The 25,530-nt window shown below is 44.8% G+C and overlaps 1 protein-coding gene across 1 annotated transcript in view; it reads right to left on the bottom strand.

The window, feature by feature from the left end:
* The window catches only part of DLEC1 (DLEC1 cilia and flagella associated protein), a 91,460-nt gene that overhangs the window by 27,390 nt on the left and 38,540 nt on the right, over window positions 1-25,530 (bottom strand). The window contains exons 14-25 of the mRNA XM_083376968.1: window positions 24,999-25,191; window positions 23,804-23,862; window positions 20,653-20,824; window positions 18,055-18,148; window positions 17,226-17,356; window positions 14,127-14,285; window positions 12,934-13,073; window positions 10,922-11,072; window positions 10,718-10,828; window positions 4,348-4,466; window positions 1,489-1,671; window positions 115-176 (exon numbers count right to left, since the gene is read on the bottom strand). Of these exons, the coding sequence (XP_083233094.1) occupies window positions 115-176; window positions 1,489-1,671; window positions 4,348-4,466; window positions 10,718-10,828; window positions 10,922-11,072; window positions 12,934-13,073; window positions 14,127-14,285; window positions 17,226-17,356; window positions 18,055-18,148; window positions 20,653-20,824; window positions 23,804-23,862; window positions 24,999-25,191 (1,574 nt within the window). The remainder of the gene's footprint in view (window positions 1-114; window positions 177-1,488; window positions 1,672-4,347; window positions 4,467-10,717; window positions 10,829-10,921; window positions 11,073-12,933; window positions 13,074-14,126; window positions 14,286-17,225; window positions 17,357-18,054; window positions 18,149-20,652; window positions 20,825-23,803; window positions 23,863-24,998; window positions 25,192-25,530) is intronic.

Genomic DNA, 25,530 nt, shown 5'->3' with positions numbered 1-25,530 from the left:
GGCATCTTCCCATCAAAACAAGTCTCCAGCCTCACAAACTTCCTGTCTACAAAAACATAACAGCTTTTTTTTTCTTACCTGCTACAAAAACACAACAGATTTTTTTCCCCTTACCCGACTGCTTCCTCTTTACAAATGATCCTGTTGTTCGCCTGCTTTTCTCCACCATTGTGTCCCTAGATAGAGGAAACACATGACAACTCCTAAGGATGCCTTGGTATCTGCAGACGTGATGCACGCTTCAGGAATATACTTAAAAAGACTGCAGGTCATTTTTTCACCTGGAAAAGGCTGATCTGTTAGCGAAAGGGACACCATGTCCCTTTCAGGGTGGTAGTTCTGGGAAGCACTACAAGCCCCATCATCACCAAGCACAGCAGGAAGCCATTTTCTTAAGAGGGCATTTGTAAATATTGGATGGATGGATGGATGGATGGATAGATGGATGGATGGATGGATGGATGGATGGATGGATGGATGGATGGATGGAGACAGACAGATGATATAGATAGACACAGACAGATGATAGATAGATAGATAGATAGATAGATAGATAGATAGATAGATAGATAGATAGATAATAAATAGACGGATGGATGCATGGATAGATGATAGATAGGCAGATGGAGATAGATAGATGATAGATAGATAGATAGATAGATAGATAGATAGATAGATAGATAGATAGATAGATAGATATAGATAGACAGACAGACAGACACAGACAGATGATAGAGACAGACCGACAGACACAGATGCTAGATAGAGACAGACAGATACACAGACAGACACAGACAGATGCTAGATAGATAGATACTGTAGATAGACAGACAGACAGACAGACGCCTATAGTTTCTATTGACGTGAGAACTCGGTAATACACTTTTCTTCGCATATCCTGTGTCGCATCTGATAAGATCCCACTGAGTCAGCAATTGGGGAAAAAATTATAAAGGAGAAACATTGGTGGGATTAGCTGAATGGGGCTTTTATCTGAGATTCCATCTCGCCTGGGGACGAATTCCTTATTAGAGAGAAAGGACAGTCAACTTTTCCAAAGCCCATCTCTGGAGGGTCCATGACGATTCAACGCAGCCAACTCGCCACGGCCGACTTGCGGTGGGACAATTCGCCACGACACAAGGGTTACGCTAACACCAAAGAAATGGCAGGACGGAATCATTAAGGAAAGGATGCAAAAGGAAGGACGGAATGAAATGCGATTTTCTTTAAAAAAAAACCCAATTTTTTAATTTATTTTAAATAATTAGACTGAATTGTTAAATTGCCCCGCGGCGAGTTGGCTGTGCTGAGTTCTCCCATTCCGATCTCCGGATGCCCAAGGATGTGCTTAGAAAGAGTGAGGAACGGAGTATTTGTAACTATGCAGGCATGGAAATTTGGGGGCCCGTGAGAAGTCTAGCAAACCAGAGTTACTGGAGTTTTGCCCTCCCGATCAAAAGGTAAATGGAAGGAAACAAGATGTACCCTTCTTGATCCTCAGAAGGTCGTGGAGGGCTGCTGAAATAATCAACTTCTATAGTGAAAGGAGCGGCTAATTCTGAATGGTTGGTAATGATCAGCTGACGCTTTATCACGCTCTTCAAGGCCACCTCAGAGCCAAATTCGAGTTTTAGATCTTCTGAATTCGTTAAGTTTTGTTCCTCACCGCTGCAGAACAATAAGAATAGAAGTTAAGTCAGCCACCTTCCTTTCAGAGATGAGTGCCCAGAAAAGGGTAGTTAAGATCAGTGGCGGGATTCAGCCAGTTCGCACCATGTCGGCAGAACCGGTAGCTAATTTCTGTTGTTGCCCAGAATGGATTTCTGGAAGCGGCGCCCACCCAAAGAACCGGTTGATCACTTATTTGAATCCCACCACTGATTAAAGATGCCAGGCTATAAAAGACAATGGAAGATTTCTTTTCAGGCAGTCCTCGACTTAGGACTGGTCGCTTAGGAACCGTTCAAAGCTTTACAATGGATGCCCCTCAGGATTCCTGCGACAGAGATTCGAAGTTCCGATGACTGGTAAATTCCCCCTGATCACGTGATCACATTTCGGGCACTTGGCAGCCAGCCTACACTTATGACCATCTGCAATGTTCTATGGTCACGTGCCCATGATTTATAACATTTTTGTGGAAACCAGCATTTACTTCCTGCTTCTGGCAAAAACATCCATTTCTGCCCAGCAGGCAGAAAGGAGAGATCAAGCAGGGAAGTAGCTTGGAATCATTGCACAGCCACAAGGAAGAACCTTGGAAGCTTATCTATCTATTCCCAAAGGAAGAGAAGCCATCTGGAGATATTCCTTTTATTACAGCCGAATATAGTAAAGTAGTTGGGCAGTGTGGTGGCCCAGCGGTTAAGATGCTGGGCATGTTGGCTAGAACAGGGCTTTTCACCCATTGTACCACTTTTAGGATATGGCAACATCCAAGTACCACCAGTCGCCTAGCAAGGTGTCAAAAACTTGATGACCAAAAAAGGAAAAAAGAAAGAAAAAGGTGATGAAGTACAGGTAGTCTTCAACTTACAACAGTTCACTTAGTCACTGTTCAAAGTTACAATGGCACTGAAAAAAGTGCCCCCAAGCCACAGCCGAGCAAGATGCCTGCCTGCCCACCCAGCGGCGCTCTTCCTCCTGTCTGAGGTTTTCATTGTTGTGAGCATTTCTGTTGAGGATTGGCAGCGGGGGTGGGGTGGGGGGATGTTTGGTTTTTATTCCCCCCCCCCGATCTGCTGGGTGGTTGCATCAGGTTTTGGTTACTTCACATGACCCTGGGACACTGTGACCATAATAAATATGAATCAGTTGCCAAGCATCTGAATGTAAATCACAAGACCCTGGAGATGCTGCAACATTCCAGCTGATCGGCACTTCTTCTGGGCTCAGAAGCGCCAGGATCAGCGCTGAGCTCCAGCTGGATCCTGGCGCTGATCCCGGCGCTTCCGCTGAGCCCTGACAGCCCTGTAGCTCCAGCCGTCTCGCTCAGGCTTGTGCGGTGCTGCCACCAGTTCAGCTCATTCCCCTCCCCCGCTACCACTTTTCTAGGATGGTCACGTACCACCTGCCAGGTGCCAATGTACCACAGGTGGTACCCGTACCACTGGTTGAAAAGCCATGGGCTAGAAAGCCAGCAGTCCACTTTTGACATCTGAGCGCCATGAGACGGGGTGAGCTCCCATCCTCACTCCAGTTCCTGCCAACCTAACAGTTCAAGAGCATGCAAATGTGAGTAGATAAATAGGTACCACTTGGATGGGAAGGTAACAGCGCTCCATGATATTATGCTGGCCACGTGACCGTGGAAATGTCTTTGGACAGCACTGGCTCAATAGATGAGTCTAGAGCCGTGGTGGCGAACCAATGGCACGCATGCCACAGGTGGCACACACAGCCCTCTCTGTGAGCATGCGCGCCCTCGCCCCAGTCCTAGGCCTTCAGCTGGGTTTTATAAATCCTTTTCACTTTAGGCCTCCGCTGCCGTGTGCAAAGAAAAAAGAAAAAAAAATCAATCAATCAATCAATTTCAACTTCTCGCGGGGAAAAAGAAGATCTCGCAAAGTTGGAATTGATTGAAGTTTTTAGTCCCACCCAGTCTGCCATTACCACCGCAGCCACACCCACCCAATGGGCCATACCCACCCGGCACCCAACAATACATAAGTGGGTTTTGGGTTGCAGTTTGGGCGCTCATTCTCTAAAAGGTTCGCCGTCACTGGCCTAGAGTCAGCAACAACTAAAAGAGTAAAATCTATAGGGACTCCTGTTTTTTTTTTTAAAGTACTGTTGTTAGCTTGAATTATACCTATGTGGATCTGGTGGCTTGTGTTTGATAACTGTGCACAATGGATTTGCTTAAACAACTGCCACGTTCGGTTTATGACCACGGTGATTCATTTAATCATCGCCATAAAAAAGGTTGTAACATCAGGTGTAGTCAACGTGTTGACCCACTGAATAGCCAGAATGACTTATAACTATAATTCCAGGCTCAATTACAGTCATAAGGCAAGAAGTACCTGTACTATTTTAGCAGAAGCAGAGTAAAGTATTGTTTTACATTGCAGCCGATATGATCTCCAGAGAATGATGCAAGCTCATACAAGCTGTGAGCATACCAAGAATATATATATAAAAAAGCACCCTGCAGGATCAGGCCAATATAACATATTTGGTCTCTCACTCTAGCGATCAAGCAGATGTCAATAGGAAGCAAAAAACAAATTCAAAATGGTTCATAGCAAGTGAATGAAGTGGAATTAAGGCAGAAAGGAACCCGAATCATTCATATAAATTACATTACTCGCTTTTCATTATAAATATATCTCCTTTCTTTACCTGCCAAAGGGAACAGAGTAGGTGACACACAGCTCTTTTACTTCACCAGAAATAGCCAGAAAGAGTGGCTCTGACATATCTTCAATGCTGCAGCACAAGACAAGGTCCTTCAGCTTATCCTAAGAAGAAGAACGGCACTTGGTTTCAACAGAAATAATATTGAACGCAGCACTATTGCGAGAGAGGGATAAGCCTGCTAAATTATCTCACCAGCTTAACTAGAGAATCCTTGGCCCTTAAGGCCAAGAGCGACGTAGTCAACAAAATAAAAGAGTTGGAAGGGACCTTGCAGGCCTTCTAGCAGTCTTCCAGTATCTCAGCGGCTGCCCCAAAGAAGAGGGAGTCAAGCTATTCTCCAAAGCGCCCGAAGGCAGGAGAAGAAGCAACGGATGGAAACCGATCAAGAAGAGAAGCAACCTGGAACTAAGGAGAAACTTCCTGACAGTTAGAACAATTAACCAGTGGAACAACCTGTCTCCAGAAGCGGTGAATGCTCCAACACTGGAAGTTTTTAAGAAGAGAATGGACAGCCATTTGTCTGAAATGGTATAGGGTTTCCTGCCTGAGCAGGGGGTTGGACTAGATGACCTCCAAGGTCCCTTCCAACTTCTTCTTCTTCTTCTTCTTCTTCTTCTTCTTCTTCTTCTTCTTCTTCTTCTTCTTCTTCTTCTTCTTCTTCTTCTTCTCCAGCCCCTTACTCAGGCAGGAAACATGCAGAATATGAAGAGCATGTCTCAAAATCTAGCTGAGTTTTCGCACAAACCAAGAGCCCTTCCCCCCCCACCCCAGCTACTCATCTCTCCCCGTTTGAAAATGTGCTGGAAGCGCTAAAAAAAACCCACCCATTTCTCAGAAGATAAGCTGGTAAAGTTTGGCACCTCCTTCATCTTTCCAAGTTTACTATCTCTCATTTCCATTCAACTGTTTCTTTTACTGGGAAGAGGTGCGCCTTTCCAAACAAGGCCTTGGACCCTAAAGGTTTGCCATTTTTCATTTTCTAATAACAGCCCAGAAAGCTACACGGAACTCGGAAGCATTTGTGAGCCTTCTTCACCCCAATGGGGATGGGTCCGCCCCACTTGCGCCAGCACAGCAGCGTGCTGCAGACTCTGTTCATTGAGAAGAGCCATGGTGGCGCAAGTGGTTACAGTGCGGTACTGCAGGGCTGACTCTGCCAAGTGCCGGGAGTTTGATCCTGACGGGACTTAAGGTTGACTCAGCCTTCCATCTTTCCGAGGTCAGTAAAATGAGGACTCCGGTTGTTGGGGGAAATAGGCTGACTCTGTAAACCTCTTAGAAAGGGTTACAAAGCACTGTGAAGCAGTATACAAGTCTAAGTGCTATTGCCCTCTCTGTCTCTGTCTCTCTCTCTCTCCCTATCCACCTACCTACCTACCTACCTACCTATCTACCTACCTACCTTCCTATCTATCTATCTATCTATCTATCTATCTATCTATCTATCTATCTATCTATCTATCTCTGTCTGTCTGTATATCTATCTATCTATCTATCTATCTATCTATCTATCTATCTATCTATCATCTATCTATCTAATCTATCTATCTATCTATCTATCTATCTATCTATCTATCTCTGTCTATCTATCTATCTATCTATCTATCTATCATCTATCTATCTATCTATCTATCTATCTATCTATCTATCTATCTATCTATCTCTGTCTGTCTATCTATCTATCTATCTATCTATCTATCTATCTATCTATCTATCTATCTATCTATCCTCTCAGGGTTGGTGGTTGAGTTCCCCAAACTTATAGTTTTGGGTGACTTCAACCTACCATCCCTGGGGGGATCATCTGAGTTAGCTCGGGAGTTCATGGCTTCCATGACGGCCATGGACCTGAAGCAGGTTATTCTGGGCCCAACTCACAGGGGGGGTCACACGCTCGATCTGGTTTTTCTATCCGGACGGTGGTTAGATGATCTTGGGGGGGGTTTCCCCAATTAATTCACCCCTGTCATGGACCAATCATCATCTCCTGTGAATGGTCTTCCGTTTTGCCACTCCCTGTCGTGGGGTTGCTGAGCCAACAAGATGGTTCCGCCCTAGGCGCCTTATGGACCCTGAGCGGTTCCAAACGGCGCTTGGGCCCCCACCTGCCTCCTTTGCTCACAGCTTGGTCAATGCCCTGGTGGAAGCCTGGAAAAGGGCAGCCACAGAGGCACTCGACCAAGTTGTACCCATGCGGCCCTTGACCCGACGCAGATCCCAACGGGCCCCATGGTTCTCCATGGAGCTCCGTGAGATGAAGCGTCGGAGACGGGGCCTAGAGAGCTGTTGGAGGTCCAGCCGATCCGAATCCGACCGGTTACGACTAAGGTCGTTTACGAGAACTTATCTCGCAGCATTGAGGGTGGCTAGGTCTAACCACTTTGCCACCCTCATTGCCTCCGCAGATAATCGCCCGGCCGCCCTGTTTAGGGTGACTCGCTCTCTCCTTAATCAAGAGGTGAGGGAGGAACCCTTGCAGGGTCGAGCCGAGGAGTTTAGTCGATTTCTGTCGGACAAAATCGCTCGGATCCGGACCGGTTTGGACTCCGATTGGGCAGAGTCTGACGAAGAGGATACGGGCGGTCTTGTCGATTTAATCTGGGAAGAGTTCGATCCTGTGACCCCTGAAGAAGTGGACAAGATCATGGGGAAGCTGAGCTCCACCACGTGTTTGTTGGACCCGTGCCCATCCTGGCTGACTTATGCAGCCCGGGATGGGACACGAGGCTGGCTCCAGGCAGTGATTACTGCTTCTTTGAGTCAGGGTAGTTTTCCCGCCGCCTTGAAGGAGGCGGTGGTGAGACCCCTCCTCAAGAAGCCTGCCTTGGACCCAGCAATTTTAAACAACTATCGTCCGGTCTCCAACCTTCGCTTTTTGGCGAAGGTTGTTGAGAGCGTGGTGGCGCATCAGCTCCCTTTGTTCTTGGAGGAAGCTGACTACCTAGACCCGTACCAATCGGGTTTCAGGCCCGGGTACAGCACGGAGACGGCATTGGTCGCGCTGGTGAATGATCTCTGGCGGGCTCGGAACAGGGGTTGTTCCTCTGTCCTAGTCCTTTTAGACCTCTCAGCGGCTTTTGATACCATCGACCATGGTATCCTGCTGCGACATCTCAGGGGGTTAGGAGTGGGAGGCACAGTTCTCCAGTGGTTCTCCTCTTACCTCCTGGGACGTTCGCAGTCGGTGTTAGCAGGGGGGCAGAGATCGACCCTGAGACCTCTCATTTGTGGAGTTCCTCAGGGATCGGTTCTCTCGCCTCTCCTGTTCAACATCTATATGAAGCCGCTGGGTGAGATCATTCATGGTTTTGGAGTTGGGTATCACCAATATGCTGATGATACCCAGCTTTTTATTTCGACCCCAAACCACCCCAGTGATGCCCTCGACGTGATGTCCCGTTGCCTGGAGGCGGTCCGGGTCTGGATGGGGAGGAACAGGCTTCGACTCAACCCTGACAAGACTGAGTGGCTGTTCGTGCCGGCATCCCGGGAAATTCCGATTATTCCATCATTGGCCATGGGGGGTGAGCTATTACCCCCCGTCGATAGGGCCCGCAACTTGGGGGTCCTTCTAGACTCACAGCTCTTTTTGGAAGAGCATATTGGAGCTGTGACTAGGGGGGCCTTTGCCCAGGTTCGCCTGGTGCGCCAGTTGCGGCCCTATCTAGACCGGGATGCCTTGCGCACAGTCACTCATGCGCTCGTGACCTCTCGTCTAGACTACTGTAATGCTCTCTACATGGGGCTGCCCTTGAGGTCCACCCGGAGACTCCAGCTGGTGCAGAATGCAGCCGCGCGAGTCATCTTGGGAGTTTCCCGATACTCCCATGTTACACCTTTGCTCTGCGAGCTGCATTGGCTACCGGTTGCTCTCAGGGTGAGGTTCAAGGTGTTAGTTATGACGTACAAAGCCCTTCATGGCATGGGTCCGGATTACCTACGGAAACACCTGCGACCGGCATCAACTTCCCTCCGTCCAGTGCGCTCCCACAGAGAGGGCCTCCTCAGGGTGCCGCCGATCAAGGAATGCCGATTGGTGACCCCCAGGGGGAGAGCGTTCTCTGTGGGCGCGCCAGACCTCTGGAACCGCTTACCGGTTGAGCTACGGACGGCCCCCGACCTTCGCTCCTTCCGGCGCGATCTTAAAACATTCTTTTTCGAACAAGCTGGCCTGGTCTGATGGGATGGGGTTGGGTTTTTAAAATTAGTTTTTAACTTAATATGTATTGATTTTATGGGCATGATGTTTAATGGTTTTTTAATGGTTTTTTAATTTTTGTATTTGATTTTTATTGTGTATTGCCCTGTTCACCGCCCTGAGTCCTTCGGGAGAAGGGCGGTATAGAAATCAAATTATTAAATTAAATTAAATTAAATTATTATCTATCTACCGTATCTATCTATCTATCTATCTATCTATCTATCTATCTATCTATCTATCTATCTATCTATCATCTATCTATCATCTATCTGAATGAATCTGAATGAGTACCCCGATTTTTGCAGACGATAGGCTGACTCCATAAACGATTCAGAGAGGTGTATAAAGCACTGTGAAGTTGTATAAAAGTCTACGTACTATTGCTATCAAAGAATTCTGCCTGGTGGAGTCCAAGAGAAGAGCCTTCTCTGCTATAACTCCCAAATTCTGGAACATCGTGCCCCTCAAGGTAATATTCTAATCTCAATGTACACATGTTGTACTTTGACAATAAAGGTTTATTATTATTTATTTATTATTATTTGCCCCCAATCTTCTGGCCTTTTGGGAGGGTCTCAAAACCTGGCTCTGCTGATTGGCCTAGGGTCCCAACAGGGGCGATCCATATTGGAGTGGTTGGTTAGTGGATTAAAATGAAGACCTCACTTCCAACCTGTTGCATACTGGTTCCCACTGTAGCTAATTTTTTCTTAATTTTAATGTTAATATTTAATGATTTACAGGTAGTCCTCAACTTACAACTGTTCATTTAGTGACCGTTCAAAGTTACAACAGCACTGCAAAAAGTGACTTATGACCATTTTTCATACTTATGACCATTGCAGCATTCCCATGGCCAGGTGATTTACAATCAGATGCTTGACTACTGGTTCACATTTATGGCAGTGGCAGTGTCCCAGGGGTCATGTGATCCCCTTTTGCAAACCTTCTGACAAGCAAAATCAATGGGGGAAGCCAGATTCACTTACAACCGTGTTACTAATGTAACAACTACAGTGATTCACTTAACAAATGTGGCAAGAAAAGTCGTAAAATGGGGCAAAACGCAGTTAACAAACATCTCACTTGCCGACATAAATTTTGGGCTCAATTATGGTCATAAGTTGAGGACTAACTGTTAAAGTCTAATCCATAAGTCAATATGTTTCAATTAATTTTTTAAAACTGTAATTAACAGTATCCTGAAAAATGCAAAATAAACTTGGGGACAGGACCCAGAGTTTATCTAGCTTAGCAGAGTCTCCCCTATTTCTAGAGCAGACCTTCCCATGTCAACAGACTGCTCACCCACAAGCCATGATTTTCAACCGTAATCTCTCGTCATCTTTGTTAGCTATAACATGATGGAAGGGAAACATTTTAGAAGCAGTTTTGCCACAAAGGCAGAAGATAACTCGTTAATGTATTTCTGAGAGCCAGTTTGATATAGTGCTTAAGACTGGAAAGCACGAGACGCTGAGTTCTAGTCATGCCATGGCGTGACTGTGGGCCCGACTCCCTTCACAAGTAGTTGTGGGGAAAACCGGAGGAGGGAAGCGTGCTGAATATCTTTGCTGCCTTGAGTTATACGTAAATAATAAAAGTGAGGTCCAAACAGCTAACTAAATAATTTTCTCTCCAACCTCCCTCCTCATCTGCAATACTCTTATCAACCCTGTAAAATAACATACAAGAATTTAAACAGAGTAATAAAATACAAAAAAGAAGTATAGAAACACAGTCAGGTGCAGCATGTCCAGCTAGCGTGAAAGAGAAGTGGGTGGGCTGGAAAAGATTGAAAGAGCAACCGTGATGCACCTCTGCATGTGGAGAGGCAATTATTTCCAGGCAAACTTGTAACGTATTGGGCCTTTTACTCGAACTGCTGCTTGAGATTGCTTAATTAGGATCTGTGTAACGGTGGCTGGCTGCCCAGACATGCAGTCTCCAGGACAATCATTGGTTGGCTCTGGGGCGGGAATAGGTTCTTTTAAACCTATTGGCCGCCGCCTAGTGGCCAACTGTATAAGTAGCTGCGTAGAAGCCTCAGTTCCCAGTTCTGTTCCTGTTACTACAATAAAGCAGTGTTCCTGTTTGAACCCTCTCCTCTCGCCTCCTGCTTCCCAAGAATCCAGTACACAACAAACTAACCTTTTTATTATATATCATCACCACACGGAACTCCTTCTTCTCATTTGGGCCCAAAGCTCCGTTTTCTGGAGAGATGGTCAGCACACACGAAGACACCTGGCTTCCAAGTAGCTGTCGAGACAATCAGGATGGCAGATCATGCAACAGGAGGCCAAAGAGGGATCCCTTGAGGTTGGTGGCGAAGACCACGACCCACCCACTTACCTCTCCCCACTTAAAGGGTGTGGGGAGCAACGTCTGGTTGAAAAGGTGGACTGTCGCCTCGGCGGGGATCCCAGTGGCAAGTTCGAGGTGTAAGTGACTCGGCAGCAGACACACCTGGGGCACCTGCACCTCCACAGACACAGGGATGTGGCTAGAGAGAGAGTTGAGTGCTCAATCATCATCAATGCTGGTCTACCAGCCTTGGGTTGAGAGGACCAGATGCAGAGTTTCTGAACCCTGGCCACTTGATGTGTGAACCTCTGCACGGCTAGCTGGGGAATTCTGGGAGTTGAGCTTCTCACATCTTCAAGGGGAAAAATCCTGACCCAGGACAAACCAAGGACCTTCAGGAAGGGTTACATTCTGTCCAGGTTGAATATACAGGTAGTCCTCGACTTACGGTCACAACTGAGCCCCGAATCTATGTTGCTAAGTGAAAAATTTTTCAAGCGGGTTTTGCCCCAATTTATGATTTTCCTTGCCACATTTGTTAAGTGAATCACTGCAATTGTTAAATTAGTAACACGGTTGTTAAGCGAATCCGGCTTCCCCCATTGACTTTGCTGGTGAGAAGGTCGCAAAAGGGGGATCCCCCAGGACACTGGAAATGTTGTGAATGTGAACTAGTTGTCAAGCATCCAAACGTAAATCACATGGCCGTGGGGACGCTGCAACAGTCATAAGTGTGAAAAATGGTCACAGATCACTTTTTTTCAGTGCCACTGTAACCCTGAGCGGTCATTAAATAAACTCTTGTAAGTTGAGGACTACCTATATATATCTATAAAATCCTCCTTTCATTATTTCGTTGCTTCCTCTGCCCTTTCCCCCCATCTTTTATCTACGTTCCTCTAAATTTCTACTTACCGATTCAGCATTTAGCCTGCTTTCTTTTTCAACCCTGCTTCTTTTGTTTCCTGTCTCTTCAGCCTTTTCATTCATTCATTCATTCATTCATTCATTCATTCATTCATTAAAAAGAGCCTTGGTGGAGCAGTGGGCTGATGCCTCCTTACGTAACACCAGCTGCCTGCAATTAGCGCAGGTTCGAGTCCCACCAGGCTCAAGGTTGACTCAGCCTTCCATCCTTCCCAGGTAGGTAAAATGAGGACCCAGATTGTTGGGGGCAATTAAGCTGACTTTGTAATAATGCCGCTTGGGGTGTGTGTGTGAAAGCCCTAACAAGCAGGCATATACATAGAATGAAGGCTACTGCTAAGCTTGTAAGCCGCCCTGAGTCTTCGGAGAAGGGCGGGATATAAATGGAATAAAAATAAAAAATAAAAAAATAAAATTCATTCATTCATTCATTCATTCATTCACCGTTCATCTCATGGTTCAAGGCAAGTCTCCGCTGGGTTATTCATGGGGTTTCTCTTGCCCAAAAGGTTAGTGACTTTCTAGGTCAGGTGACTTGATTGACCAGCTTTTGCTGTTGACCATTTATTTCATTCAGTGGAGAGAATATTCCTAAACATTTAGTGACCTCACAGCAGCTCACCAATGGGTGCCAAACAAAATGCCCTAACAAGTTAAAATTCTGGCAAGTTGGGGATAAAATAAAGACTACATAAATAAATAAACTGTTCTGTTCCTGTTTTCTGCCATTTGCCACAATTTCGCTGTTTTCTATTTTATTTTAATAAGTTGGTGTTTTTTGCTTATAAGCCACCCAGAGAGTCATTTGGGAATCTGGTGGCCTATAAATTAAATAAAATAGATGTATAACACATTTTCCATATCTGATACAATCAGAAGAATACAATATATTGAACAGGGGAGGGGGGTTGGACTAGACTAGAAGACCTCCAAGGTCGTTCCAGCTCTATTCTGATTGACTGCATATATTTAATAAATGGAACACTTATTTTATTAACGCACTTTCGATATGACAGCTAACCTCACCCCTACTTTCTCTAGAGCGGCTCAAGGATTTTGATCAGCTGTTATTTTCTGGGAAAATTTAATTCCTAGAAATTGGAATGGCTTCTCTTAGTTTTTCCCATTTTTACCTTCCAACTCCGTTTTCCACTTCCATCTCTAATACAGTTTTGAGATGATGACATGTATATGAAGTAAACAAAATCGAGACACGGCATTTACCCAGAGGATTCAATTCCCCACAAGAAGGCTGAATTTTGAATGCCGAAACCTGTAGAAAGAAAATTGAGAGCTCATGTAATCCAGAATCTTCCAGGCTGGGTGGGGAATGAATGGGACATGCTGTTCAAACAATCCAGAATACAGGTAGTCCTCGATTTACGACCACAACTGAATCCAAAATTTCTGTTGCTAAGTGAGACATTTTTAATGTGAGTTTTGCCGCATTTTATGATTTTTTCTTGCCACAGTTCTTAAGTGAATCACTGCAATTTGTTAAGTTGGTAACACGGCTGTCAAGTGAATCCGGCTTCCCCATTGCCTTGGCTTGTCAGAAGGTCGCAGAAGGGGATCACAAGATCCCTGGATGCTGCAGCTGTCATAAATATGAGCCAATTGCCAAGTCTCTGAATTTGGATCATGTGACCGTAGGGATGTCGGAAAGGTCGTAAGTGCTGAAAAAGTCACCTTTTTCAGTATTGTAACTTTGAATGGTTATTAAATGAATTGTTGTAAGTCGAGGACGAGCTATATCAGGTTAAGGAACTTTTGACTAGTCTTCTGTATTACAGAGCTTTCCAACTTAAACCCATGTCCAGCCAGAGGGTATCCAAATGATACCCTGTGGAAAAGGAAAAGGTAGTGGGGAATCAGGGACCTGGTGGCTCAGTGGGTTAGGACGCTGAGCTTGTCGATCAGATGGTCGGCAGTTTGGCGGGTCGAATCCTGAGTGCCGCGTAACAGAGTGAGCGCCTGTTACTCGTCCCAGCTTCTGCCAACCTAGTAGTTCGAAAGCACGTCAAAATGCAAGTAGAAAAATAGGGACCACTACGGTGGGGAGGTAACAGCGTTCCGTGCGCCTTTGGTGTCTAGTCATGCCGGCCACATGACCACGGAGACGTCCTCAGACAAGCGCTGGCTCTTCGGCTATGAAACGGAGATGAGCACCAGCCCCTAGAGTCGGAAACGACTATCACGCGTGTGCGGGGGAACCTTTACCTTTTTAGTGGGGAATCTCTTGGCTGTGATCTGACAACTGATTGGCCAGTGAAACAGATGACAGATTTAGGGAAACGAGACGAAAAGCCTCATGGAGCAAAATTACCTCCTCAGCCCTTTCTGCTATGCAGGTAGGCCTTTCCTGGATTTTCCATTTTGCTGGCAGCTGACTTAAGTTTTCTATTTCCAAAACAGTCGTCACTTTTTCTCCCAGTTTAATCAAACCCATGTCGATGGATGTCATGTTAATGGAAAGAAGAGGCCCCTAGGAAAAAGTAGGTCAATTACATTTGAAAGAAGCTTTTCATTATTATTATTATTATTATTATTATTATTATTATTATTATTATTATTATTATTATTAATCCTATTTATATCCCGCCCTTCTCTGAAGACTCAGGGAAGCTTACAATTTAAAGCAAAAATCAATGTGCTTAGCACTAGCCTTCATTCTATGTATATGCCTGCTTATTAGGGCTTTTGCCCCCCCCAGTGGCATTATTACAAAGTCAGGTTATTGCCCCCAACAATCTGGGTCCTCATTTTACCTACCTCGGAAGGATGGAAGGCTGAGTTAACCTTGAGCCTGGTGGGACTCGAACCTGCACTAATTGCAGGCAGCTGGTGTTACTTAAGGAGGCATTAGCCCACTGCTCCACCAAGGCTCTTTGACATTTTTGGCATTTGTTTCTTTTTTCGTGTGAAGGATATGATTTCTCTCTGGGCTGTCTGAAGGGTATGGTCAAAAAAAGTCAAGATGATGGTCACAATGGTGCAACCAATGCTCTGACCATTTTTTCATGTGTGTAACATCTCAGATCCTGAAGTTGAAACTCAAATACTTTGGCCACCTAATGAGAAGGAAGGAGTCACTGGAGAAGAGCCTAATGCCGGGAAAGATTGAGGGCAAGAGAAGAAGGGGACGACAGAGAATGAGGTGGCTGGATGGAGTCACTGAAGCAGTAGGCGTGGGCTTAAATGGACTCCAGAAGATGGTAGGGGACAGGAAGGCCTGGAGGAACATTGTCCATAGGGTCGCGATGGGTCGGACACGACTTCGCAACTAACAACAACAAACTGTCATCTTGAAATATTTTGGAACAAATCTTGAGGACAACTCTATCCCAGAGTTTTACCTTACCCTCCATTTCTTGGCATGCCACAAGACTTGGCTGGCCAAAAAAGCAGACCATGCTTGGAGAGGACCGCACAGAGAACTGCAGAATCCATTTCGGGGTAAGTTTAAGACAACGCAATCTACTTTCCAGTATTGTGAACCAGAAGTGGGCACATGGTTTCTACATTCTGCTTTGATCTAAAAGGTTCTAAGCTATATACATAAAGAGCAACAGTAATACAGTTTTACCAACGCAGGTAAGGATAAAAATAAAATGTAAACTTTAAAAATGCAATTCTAGGGCATATATTCTAAAACGATTATGTACTAGTATCAAGTTGCTGTCTTTTTCTAGTCCTCAGGTACTTCCCCGGTGCCCCAGGATCTTTGAAAGATATGATACGATAGTTCTGATATGACATCTGCCAGCTCCTTCAGAACTCCGGGATGTAATCCGTCAGGTCCCGGTGATTTATATTCCTCAAGGTCGGATAGGTGTCCTCTGACTATTTTCTTGCTTATTTTAATTTTTGTTTCTAGTCTGTCTTTTACAGTTAGGTTTTAGGCAGGTTGGTCTGTAGTTTCTTTTTGCATGAAGATCGATGCAAAGAACGAGTTAAGCCAGACATGTCAAACACAAGGCCCAGGGGCCAGATCCGGCCCACGAAGTGGTTTCATGCGGCCCACGAAGCCATCCTGGAAACAGTGAGGGAACGGCCCCCACTGCCTTGGCCCTGGCCCAGAGACCCTCCTTCTGCCAGAGACCCTCAGATCTGTCCCACTCCTGCCCAGGCCCCCATAGGTACCCTTGATCCGAACGATGTAGAGCTGGCCACGCCCACCCAGTAGGCCATACGCACTCTAGCCACGCCCACCCAGTAGGCCACGCCCACCCTGGCCATACCCACCCGGCCCCCTGAGGGCAACCACAATGCTGATGCGGCCCTCAATGAAATTGAGTTTGACACCCCTGAACTGTTAAGCAGTTCTTCTCTCTCTTTGCTGCCTGTTATTTCTTTGTCCTCTTCTCCCATTAGTGGACCGATTGTCTCACTGATTTTTTTTTCTTATATTTTGAAATAAAGTTTTTTGTTTTGTTACCTTTGACATTTGTTGCAAGTCTTACCTCATTCTGAGCCTTAGCTTTCCTGAGTTCATCTTTTTCAGATTTGGGCTCTATGTTGGTATTCTGCTTTAGTTATATCAACTCTTGTAACCAGGTACAGTGGATAGATTTTGTCCAGGACAAACTGTTCCTAAACACTATCCACTAACATCAAACCAATCCTCCATCAGGACCATAAACACTCAATCTCTGAAGCCTTCCGAAATAGCCAGCCGTTAACAAGATTGAAGGATGCAAGAATGACAGCCTTTCAATTCTATTCCCTCATTTCCCTCCTCCCCTTTACAGTGAACTCTCTTCTCGATATCGTTTACGTTTACGTTTACGTTTTATTTAATTTGTATACCGCCCTTCTCCCTAGGGACTCAGGGCGGTTCACAGGGCATATAAATAACAATACAATACAATACAAAAGTTAAAACAAAGATTAAATCAGTGCCCAATTAAAAACCATAATACTATTCTAAAACAACAATTTAAAACCCAACTCCCCCGTCAGGCCAGACTGGCTAATTCAAATAAATGGGTCTTCAGGCAACGACGGAAAGTTCGGAGGTCTGATGCCATCCGGAGCTCCACCGGCAGTTGGTTCCACAAAGCCGGGGCACCCACAGAGAAGGCTCTCCCCCTGGGGGCCGCCAGTCGACATTCCCTGACCGGAGGCACCCTGAGGAGGCCCTCTCTGTGGGAACGCACAGGGCGGAGGGGAGTTGACGCCGGCAGCAGGTGGTCCCCGAGGTAACCCGGACCCATGCCATGTAGGGACTTAAAGATCATAACCAATACAATAATAAGACATTTCATATATTTAAACCTGGTATCCTTACAAATGTATAAATAATCCATTCCCCCTGGCCCGAAATGGCATGATGAGAAGTCTCAGAATTCCCTCGTCAAAGGTAACCATAGGGAGGATGCCGGGAAAATTCACCTGAGGCGAAAGCTGGTGAAGACATTCCTACCTTAAAGTCAGCCTCAATGTACAAAACGACAGGCTCCTCTGAGTAAGTGATTTCACATTCCAGCTTGTGACAAGAACGGCCTGGCTTCCCTCCTGTGATCACAAACTCAAACACACGACTTCCGCCTGCGTCTAGAAAAGACAAATCTGTTACTCTTCTCTGCAGAAAAAATATGAACGATAGATTTTTATAAAAGCCAACAATTTTTCCCAAACTAAAATCAATACCCCATGCCGCCCCTTGACTATTTAACAGAAAACAGCAGAATAACAAGAGTTGGAAGGGACCTTGGAGATCATCTAGTTCCCCCTGCCGCTGCCCCCCCCTCCCCACTCAGGCAGAAAACCTAATTATCCTTCTAGAGAAATGGTTGTCCAATCTGTTCTTGAAGGAGCACTCACAACATCTGGAGGCAGGTTGTTCCACTGATTAATTGTCCTCACTGTTAGGAAGTTTCTCCTTAGTTCTAGGTTGCTTCTCTCCTTGATTAGTTTCCACCCGTTGCTTCTTGTCCTGCCTTCAGGTGCTTTGGAGAATAGGTGGAGCCCACCTCTTCTTTGGGGCACCCCTTCAAAACACTGCTACCATATCACCCCTGGCCTTTCTTCTTTTCATTAAAGTAGACATACCCAATTTCTACAACCATTCTTCATATGTTTTATCCTTCAGGCCCCTAATCAACGTTGCTGCTCTTCTCTGCACTTTTTCTAGAGCCTCAACACCTTTTTTATATCATGGCGACCAAAACTGGATGCAGTGTTCCAAGTGTGATCTTTCCAAGTTTCCTTATTTTAATTTTATTACAGCCAACAATAAAAATATATTTTACCTAACATTCCAAATGAAGGTTCAACTTCCACTATGTCGCAGTCAAAGATTTTCCCCCATCTAAATGTGATGGCAGAGTTGCTATTGTTAAGCATCTACAAATCCAGAAACGAAGGAGCAATTAGTCCCCTCATACAGGATAAAAGTCTTCGTTTTCACTTAATTGAAACACAAGTAGTACTCGAGTTTAGGACCAGAATTTCCATTGCTAAGGAAGATGTTTGTTAAATGAGTCACTTTTTATCACCTTTGTTGCCATGGTTGTTAAATGAATAACTGCAGCTGTTAAGTGAATCATGCAGTCATTAAGTGAATCCAGATTTACCCATTGAGTCTGCTTTTCGGAAGCCAGCTGGGAAGGTCGCAAAAGGGGATCACATACAACCGTTGTAAATACATATTGGTCGCCAAGCACCCAAATTTTGATCACATGACCATGCGGATGTTACAGTGGTTGTAAGTACAAGGGCCAAGAATAAATTTCTTTTTCGAAAGCCATTATAATTCTAAACTGTCGCTAAATCAGTGGTTGTAAGTCGAGAACTAACTGTATGTAAAACATATTTTCCAGCAGCTATAACAACAAATAAATATTTTGTACAAGCTGTTGTGGTCTACACTCTACTACATTAGATATAGAGTACAGGCAGTCCTTGACGTACGACCACAATTGAGACCAACATTTATGTTGCTAAGTGAGTTATTTGTTAAAAGTGAGTTTTGCCTCATTTTACCATCATTCTTGCCACAGTTGTTAAGTGAATCACTGCACTGGTTAGTCACATGGTTGTTAAGTGTATCTGGCTTCCCCATTGACTTTGCTTGCAGGGAAGATCGCAAAAAGGGATCACGTGATCCCGGGACACTGCGACCGTTATAAATATGAACCAGTTGCCAAGCATCTAAATTTTGATCATGTGACCATAGGGGGTGCTGCAAAGGTCGTAACTGTAAAAAACAGTCTCAAGTCACATTTTTCAGTGCTATTGTAACTTTGAACAGTCGCTAAACAAACCGTTGTAAGTTGAGGACTACCTGTATTATCCTGAGGTAAGCTTATAGAGATGACAGTGATTGGAAAGAGAAATGCTCTCAATTCAGGAAGATATGAATGAGCTAGGAATAAACAGCAATAAATTACTTATAGAGAACAATAACTACTCAAAAAGCTGTTCCTCAGATGTGATATAAGCCAGGGGTCTTTCTGGGTTGGCAGCCCGGAGGGAGAGGGAGGGGCAGGTGCCTTATGCATGCATGCAGAAATGTGAATGTGGCCACACATGCGTGCGGGCATACAAACAGGCCACGAACATGCACACTACGCAAATGGGGCTGCGAGCACGCACGCAAGGCTCTCGGCGATGCCGGTGCCTGTATGAGGCTTGTGGTGCCATGGCAATGCAAGGATTACGCCCCCCCCCCGAGGCCCGCAGTGATGCTGCCACTGGCACGAGGATCACACCGATGCCCTGTGCAAGGCTTGCACCGCAGCCTGCCTGCCGCTTGCAGCACTGCCACAGCCCGCGCAAGCTTTGTGGCAGCGCCACCGCCCGCACGATACTAGCGGCACTCTGCCAGCCGCACAACAGTCGAGGCAACGGTGGCATGAGGGAGGGTAAGCATGTGCACACGCGCATGTGCACTGCCCAGCTACTCACGTGGCCTGGTGGCCAAGAGGCCAAGGACCGGTAGTGGGCTGCAGCCCATAGGTTGGGGACCTCTGGTATAAGCAATTGTCCAGTGTTAAGAAATCAAGACTTGGGATAGAGTTCAAAAGCACTATGAGTTTATTGCGTTCTATCTGTGCACAAGAGTCTGATCTACTAGCGCTCATGGCAAATTGGCACTAGCTATGAGTCAACCTTATTCCGAAGGGGTCAGACTGATGATGCATTTGGATCTACCCTGTACTTTCAGCCTGGGCATCACCTATAATCAACCTTGCAACCAAGAAATCTTCATGTCTAACTAAGATTAGATCTCCATAACGTAATCTGATTACATGAATTGAATTTAATTTAATTGATGCAGGATTGTAATGTAAATGAGAAGTACAGAAGGGGGGGGAAAGCAAACTCGGGCCATCGTCAAATTATCCGTCAGACATAAAGGTTTCAAAAAAATTTTCTTCAACTTACAACGGTTGGTTTAATGACCATTCAAAGTTACAAGAGCACTGACAAAAGTGACTTAGGATCGCTTTTTACACTTACGACGGTTGGGGCATCCCCATGGTCAGGTGATCAAAATTCAGATGCTTGGCAAATGACTCGTATTTATGACGGTTGCAGTGTTCCGGGGTCATGGGGTCACTTTATGAAACCTTCTGCCAAGCAAAGTCAATGGGGAAGACGGATTCACTTAACCATGTCACTAAATTAACAACTGCAGCGTTTCACTTAACAAATGTGGCAGAAAGATCATAAAAACGGGACAAAATTCACTCGACAAATGTCCCGCTTAGCAACAGAAATGTCGGGCTCCATTGTGGTCATAGGCCGAGGACTATCTGTTCTTCTTATATAGAGGTAGCATTCTTTTACAGATGAAGTAACACACTCAATCCCCAAACTCAGCGTGGAGGCAGAAGAAAATTTACCTCAAATGTTCTCCTAATATTCACACCAATGTAGTTTTCTCCTGGAATGATCATAGCCGAAGGATTTAGCAAGATCTGAAATGGTTCCGTGGAGCCTTTGCTGTCAATTTCTAAGACAATCACATCTTCCTTTCTCCGATCTCCATTTTCGTAATACTCTGAATTCTGAACACTGCATAAAAGAATAGGCTTAAAATGGCTGCTGGCAAGATATCCCAGCACCATCAGGGCAAATTTTTCCTTTAATAGAAACTGGACTTGCATGGTAGTTTCATGGAGGTACTAACAACCTTTAAAAAGATACACCACAAATAAGATCTTTCTCGGTTTATTTTTATTGCTATCATGTACCAAAATGGAAAGAGGGAGGAAAATAAGAAAACTTTCATAGAAACACAAAGCTGTGTCTGTTTACCCAAGCAAAAATAAACAAGAAACAAGCAAAATATGTAAATGTATTACAGCAGATATACAAAAGGGGCTTTCTCCAAACAAGAACTGCCCACAGAGAATTGTGCTGCTCATTTTTTCCACTGTACTGATAGAGAGCCGGTTCAAAGGTCTATGAAGATTCTCAGTCATCCAAATCATAGTTGTATGGAAATTGGTTGTTATTTTTCAAAAATAAAAACTCTTTTTGATATAACCAGTTCAAAAGAGCCTTGAAAGAGCCTTGGTGGAGCAGTGGGCTAATGCCTCCTTAAAGTAACACCAGCTGCCTGCAATTAGTGCAGGTTCGAGTCCCACCAGGCTCAAGGTTGACTCAGCCTTCCATCCTTCCCAGGTAGGTAAAATGAGGACCCAGATTGTTGGGGGCAATTAAGCTGACTTTGTAATAATGCCGCTTGGGTGTGTGTGTGAAAGCCCTAATAAGCAGGCATATACATAGAATGAAGGCTACTGCTAAGCTTGTAAGCCGCCCTGAGTCTTCGGAGAAGGGCGGGATATAAATGGAATTAAAATAAAATAAAAAAATAAAAATAAAAAGCTGAGGACAAACACATTTTGTTTCTTTGATTTTTATCCCACTTTGATTGCTTTACAAATGACTCAAGGCAGAAAACAAATGCAACACATCTTTTTCCTATTTTCCTCACAACAACCCTGTGAGGTGGGTTGGGCTGACACAGAGGGACTGGCTCAGTCACCCAACTGGTTTTCATGCCTGAGGAGGGACTAGTACATACCATCTCCTAGTGCTTGGCCCAAAGACATCCAGTCAGTTTTCATGCCTATGACACAACTAGAAGTCAATGCTTCCTGGTTTCTAGGCCACACTTCAAGCCAGGGGTCTTCAAACTTGGCCCTTTTATGCCTTGAGGACTTCAACTCCCAGAATTTCTCAGCCAGACTGGGGAATTCTGGGAGTTGAATTCCACAAGTCATAAAAGGGCCAAGTTTGAAAACCCCTGCTTGTGGACCTCAACTCCCAGAATTCCTCAGTCAGGCACGCTGGCTAGGGAATTCTGGGAGTTGAAGTCCACAAGTCATAAAAGGGCCAAGTTTGAAGACCCCTGCTTGTGGACCTCAACTCCCAGAATTCCTCAATCAGGCACGCTGGCTGAGGAATTCTGGGAGTTGAAGTCCACAATGCATAAAAGGGCCACGTTTGAAGACCCCTGCTTGTGGACCTCAACTCCCAGAATTCCTCAGTCAGGCACGCTGGCTGGGGAATCCTGGGAGTTGAAGTCCACAAGTCATAAAAGGGCCGAGCTTGGAGACCCCTGCTTTAAGCACTACACCAGACTGACTCCATCATCTCTTCTACTCCCCAAGAAAAATTGTTCTGTTTCTTAAGTTTTGCATTTCTGATTAGGAATAAACCTCACTAACTGTTTTAGAACTATCTTTCAAGCAGACATAACAGGGCTAAACTATAAGACATATTCTTATTTTCCCTTCCAGGGGTCAGGACAAGGGCCTAGCAGGATAGGGAAAGGCAAGTAGGAGAACAGAACACGCTAAGAAGGTCCTTTCTCTCACATTCAGAGAGAATGCATAAAATGAGTTAATTGACAATCCTTTGCCCACTGTTAAATATCAAGGTAGATGAATGTACAGTTCTGCCTAGTCAGAATGTGGCATAGGTTTCGTTTCATTTTGACAACAATTCACCCTGAAATTTCTGTTGCTGAGCGAGTTTTGCCACATTTTACGGCCTTTCTTGCCACGGTTGTTAAGTGAATCCCTGCGATTGTTAAATTAGTAACACGGCTGCTGAATGAATCTGGCTTCCCCGTTGACTTTGCTTGTCAGAAGGTCTCTGGGACACTGCAACCGTCGTAAGTGTGAGACAGTTGCCGAGCACCTGAATTTTGATCACGTGACCACGGGGATGCCGCCACAGTCATGTGAGAAACGTTCATAAGTCACTTTTTTGTGTGTTGCTGTAACTTTGAATGGTCACTAAATGAACTACTGTAAATTGAGGAGTATCTGTATTTTAGTGATGGGATGCTAATTTGGTTAAGGAAGTTGGGCTAATGAAAATAGGAAAAAATGTTGTTGTCCAAGAACTAGAATCCATCTAGCCAGGCATTCAGGGCCACAGATGGAACCTTAAGACAACAAGTAGTCCTTGATTTATGACTGGCTGCTTAGTGACCATTCAAAGTTACCATGGACCTCTCCAGCATTACTTATGACCCATATTTGAAATTCCAATGGCTACAACCCACTTCGGTCAGCTGATCACATTTGGGGCACTCAGGAAACAGTTCCTATTTATGACTGCTTGTAGCACCCACGTGACTGCGATTTACGTTTTCCCCCGGCAACTAGGGTTTACTCCCAGTTTCCAGGAAAAACCACCCAATGTATTGAATGAACCTTTCTAGTCAAAGTACAACCATGTATACATTGAGATTAGCTGAGCCTCCCTTCGTGCTCCCACCCCGCCAACTCACAGTGACAACAAACCCTCCATCTTAGAAAATGGGTTCGCTTAACAGCCACAATAAAAAAGGTCGTAAAATTGGGTAACAGTCACATGGTAATCTGCTTAACAACTGGCATTAGATGGGATCATAATTCCAGGCTCAAATTACAGTCGTAAGTTGAGGACCGACCTGTAGTCCAATTGGCCAAGAATATCAAAATAGGCAATTAATCCTCTGAGGTTTCAGGTCAGAAGTGCATCATGAAAACTTACCAATGTGATTCTGGGATGTCCTCCAGCACTATTTGAAGCACACTATGGTATTTCTTTAGCTACAACAGGGAGAAAATAGTGGATAGTTTATACACAAAGAACTTTCAAAAATATAGTGTATATTGCTTACTTTACTCATCACAAAGACAAAGCAGTAAATATTTATTAAGATTGAAGCAGTTTATCTCTGAAGGTGGGATTTAAGACTGGGGGTAAATCCGCACAGCACCCCTTAATTCTGAGCACTTGTTCACGCGTCTTGCTAGTATCTATGACTTCCCACAACTAAGGCAGTCCAAACAGCTTTGGAAGTGTATTTCCTTTCATGATTCTGCCTCACAATATTGAAGGGCACGGTCTGCATCAGAAATCTTGCGACTCCCAATTGTTTCTGCTCTATCCTCCTTTAATCTGCTCCCTTCGCCCACCCCTGCGGTCGGTTCTGCCTGCAAAGAAGACAGGAGTTCCAGAGTGAGGGGTGACATGATAGCAGTGTTCCAATATCTCAGGGGCTGCCCCAAAGAAGAGGGAGTCAAGCTATTCTCCAAAGCACCTGAAAGCAGGACAAGAAGCAACGGATGGAAACTAGTCAAGGAGAGAAGCAACCTAGAACTAAGGAGAAACTTCCTGACAGTTAGAACAATTAACCAGTGGAACCACCTGCCTCCAGAAGTTGTGAATGCTCCAACACTGGAAGTTTTTAAGAAGAGACTGGACAGCCATTTGTCTGAAATGCTATAGGGTTTCCTGCCTGAGCAGGGGGTTGGACTAGATGACCTCCAAGGTCCCTTCCAACTTATTATTATTATTAACTACTGTTTTTTTCCTCCTTTTTCAAAATGGGTCGGTAAAGTGCTGGATCTGGAGAGTGTCAAGCTTGGAAAATGAACAGCCACGCCAGGTTTGACTGGAAGTGTTGTTGAAAAGGACCTGACTCTTGCAGAGTTCATCCTGCAAAAGTATCTACAGATTAACGGATTAAAACCTTCCAACAGAAGCTTGAGGAAAGAGGACGTGGAAACTGGAACAGAATGATGGGTTAGGGCTCCTCTGTATGCGTACCTATGTTTGGCATTTAAAATCAAGTTTATTTTAAATTACGTAATTTTGCAAGTTATTTTATTTTATTTATTTATTTATTTATTGCAAAAAGTCGATGCAGGGTCTTTTAAAATGGCCTGGCAGGAAACCATACCTCCTGTGGACAAAAATAGAGGGTGAATGGATGATCGGAATGGGGTTGTAGAGTCCCAGAATTAGGAATGATGGAGAAAGCGGTCTCTGTATCCAGGTTGTATTTTATATCTGCAATGTTCATTTTTCCTTCCAGTGTTAGTGACTGTAGATTGGGCTTCACTATTTGCCAGAAGAAAGGAAGTTCTACGTGGCTGTAAAGACAATAAGAAATTAATTCATTGACAACTGGCCTTTCCTTGAAAGCTTCCCAGGTAAGAAATGAAATAAAACTCTTTAAGTTAAATATTGATAAAGGAGAATATTTGTAGCTCAGGGATGAAATGAGAGATCCTTGGTGCTCTCTGAGCTCGGCTGTTTTCTTTGTAGACTCGGTAGTCATTGATGCATCCAAACAGGACAAATGAAAAAGAATAGCTAGTCCCAGTGAGACCGGATTTCCCAACCGTCTTGGATTCAGCACCACATTTGTAAATAGGAAAGAGGATCTGCTTTATTCAAAAGTATAAACCCCTTCATGGATTACTGCCTTG

Source organism: Vipera ursinii (genome assembly GCF_947247035.1).
Source record: "Vipera ursinii genome assembly, chromosome: Z".
Taxonomy (NCBI): domain Eukaryota; kingdom Metazoa; phylum Chordata; class Lepidosauria; order Squamata; family Viperidae; genus Vipera; species Vipera ursinii.
This window is presented reverse-complemented; position numbering and strand designations above follow the sequence as displayed.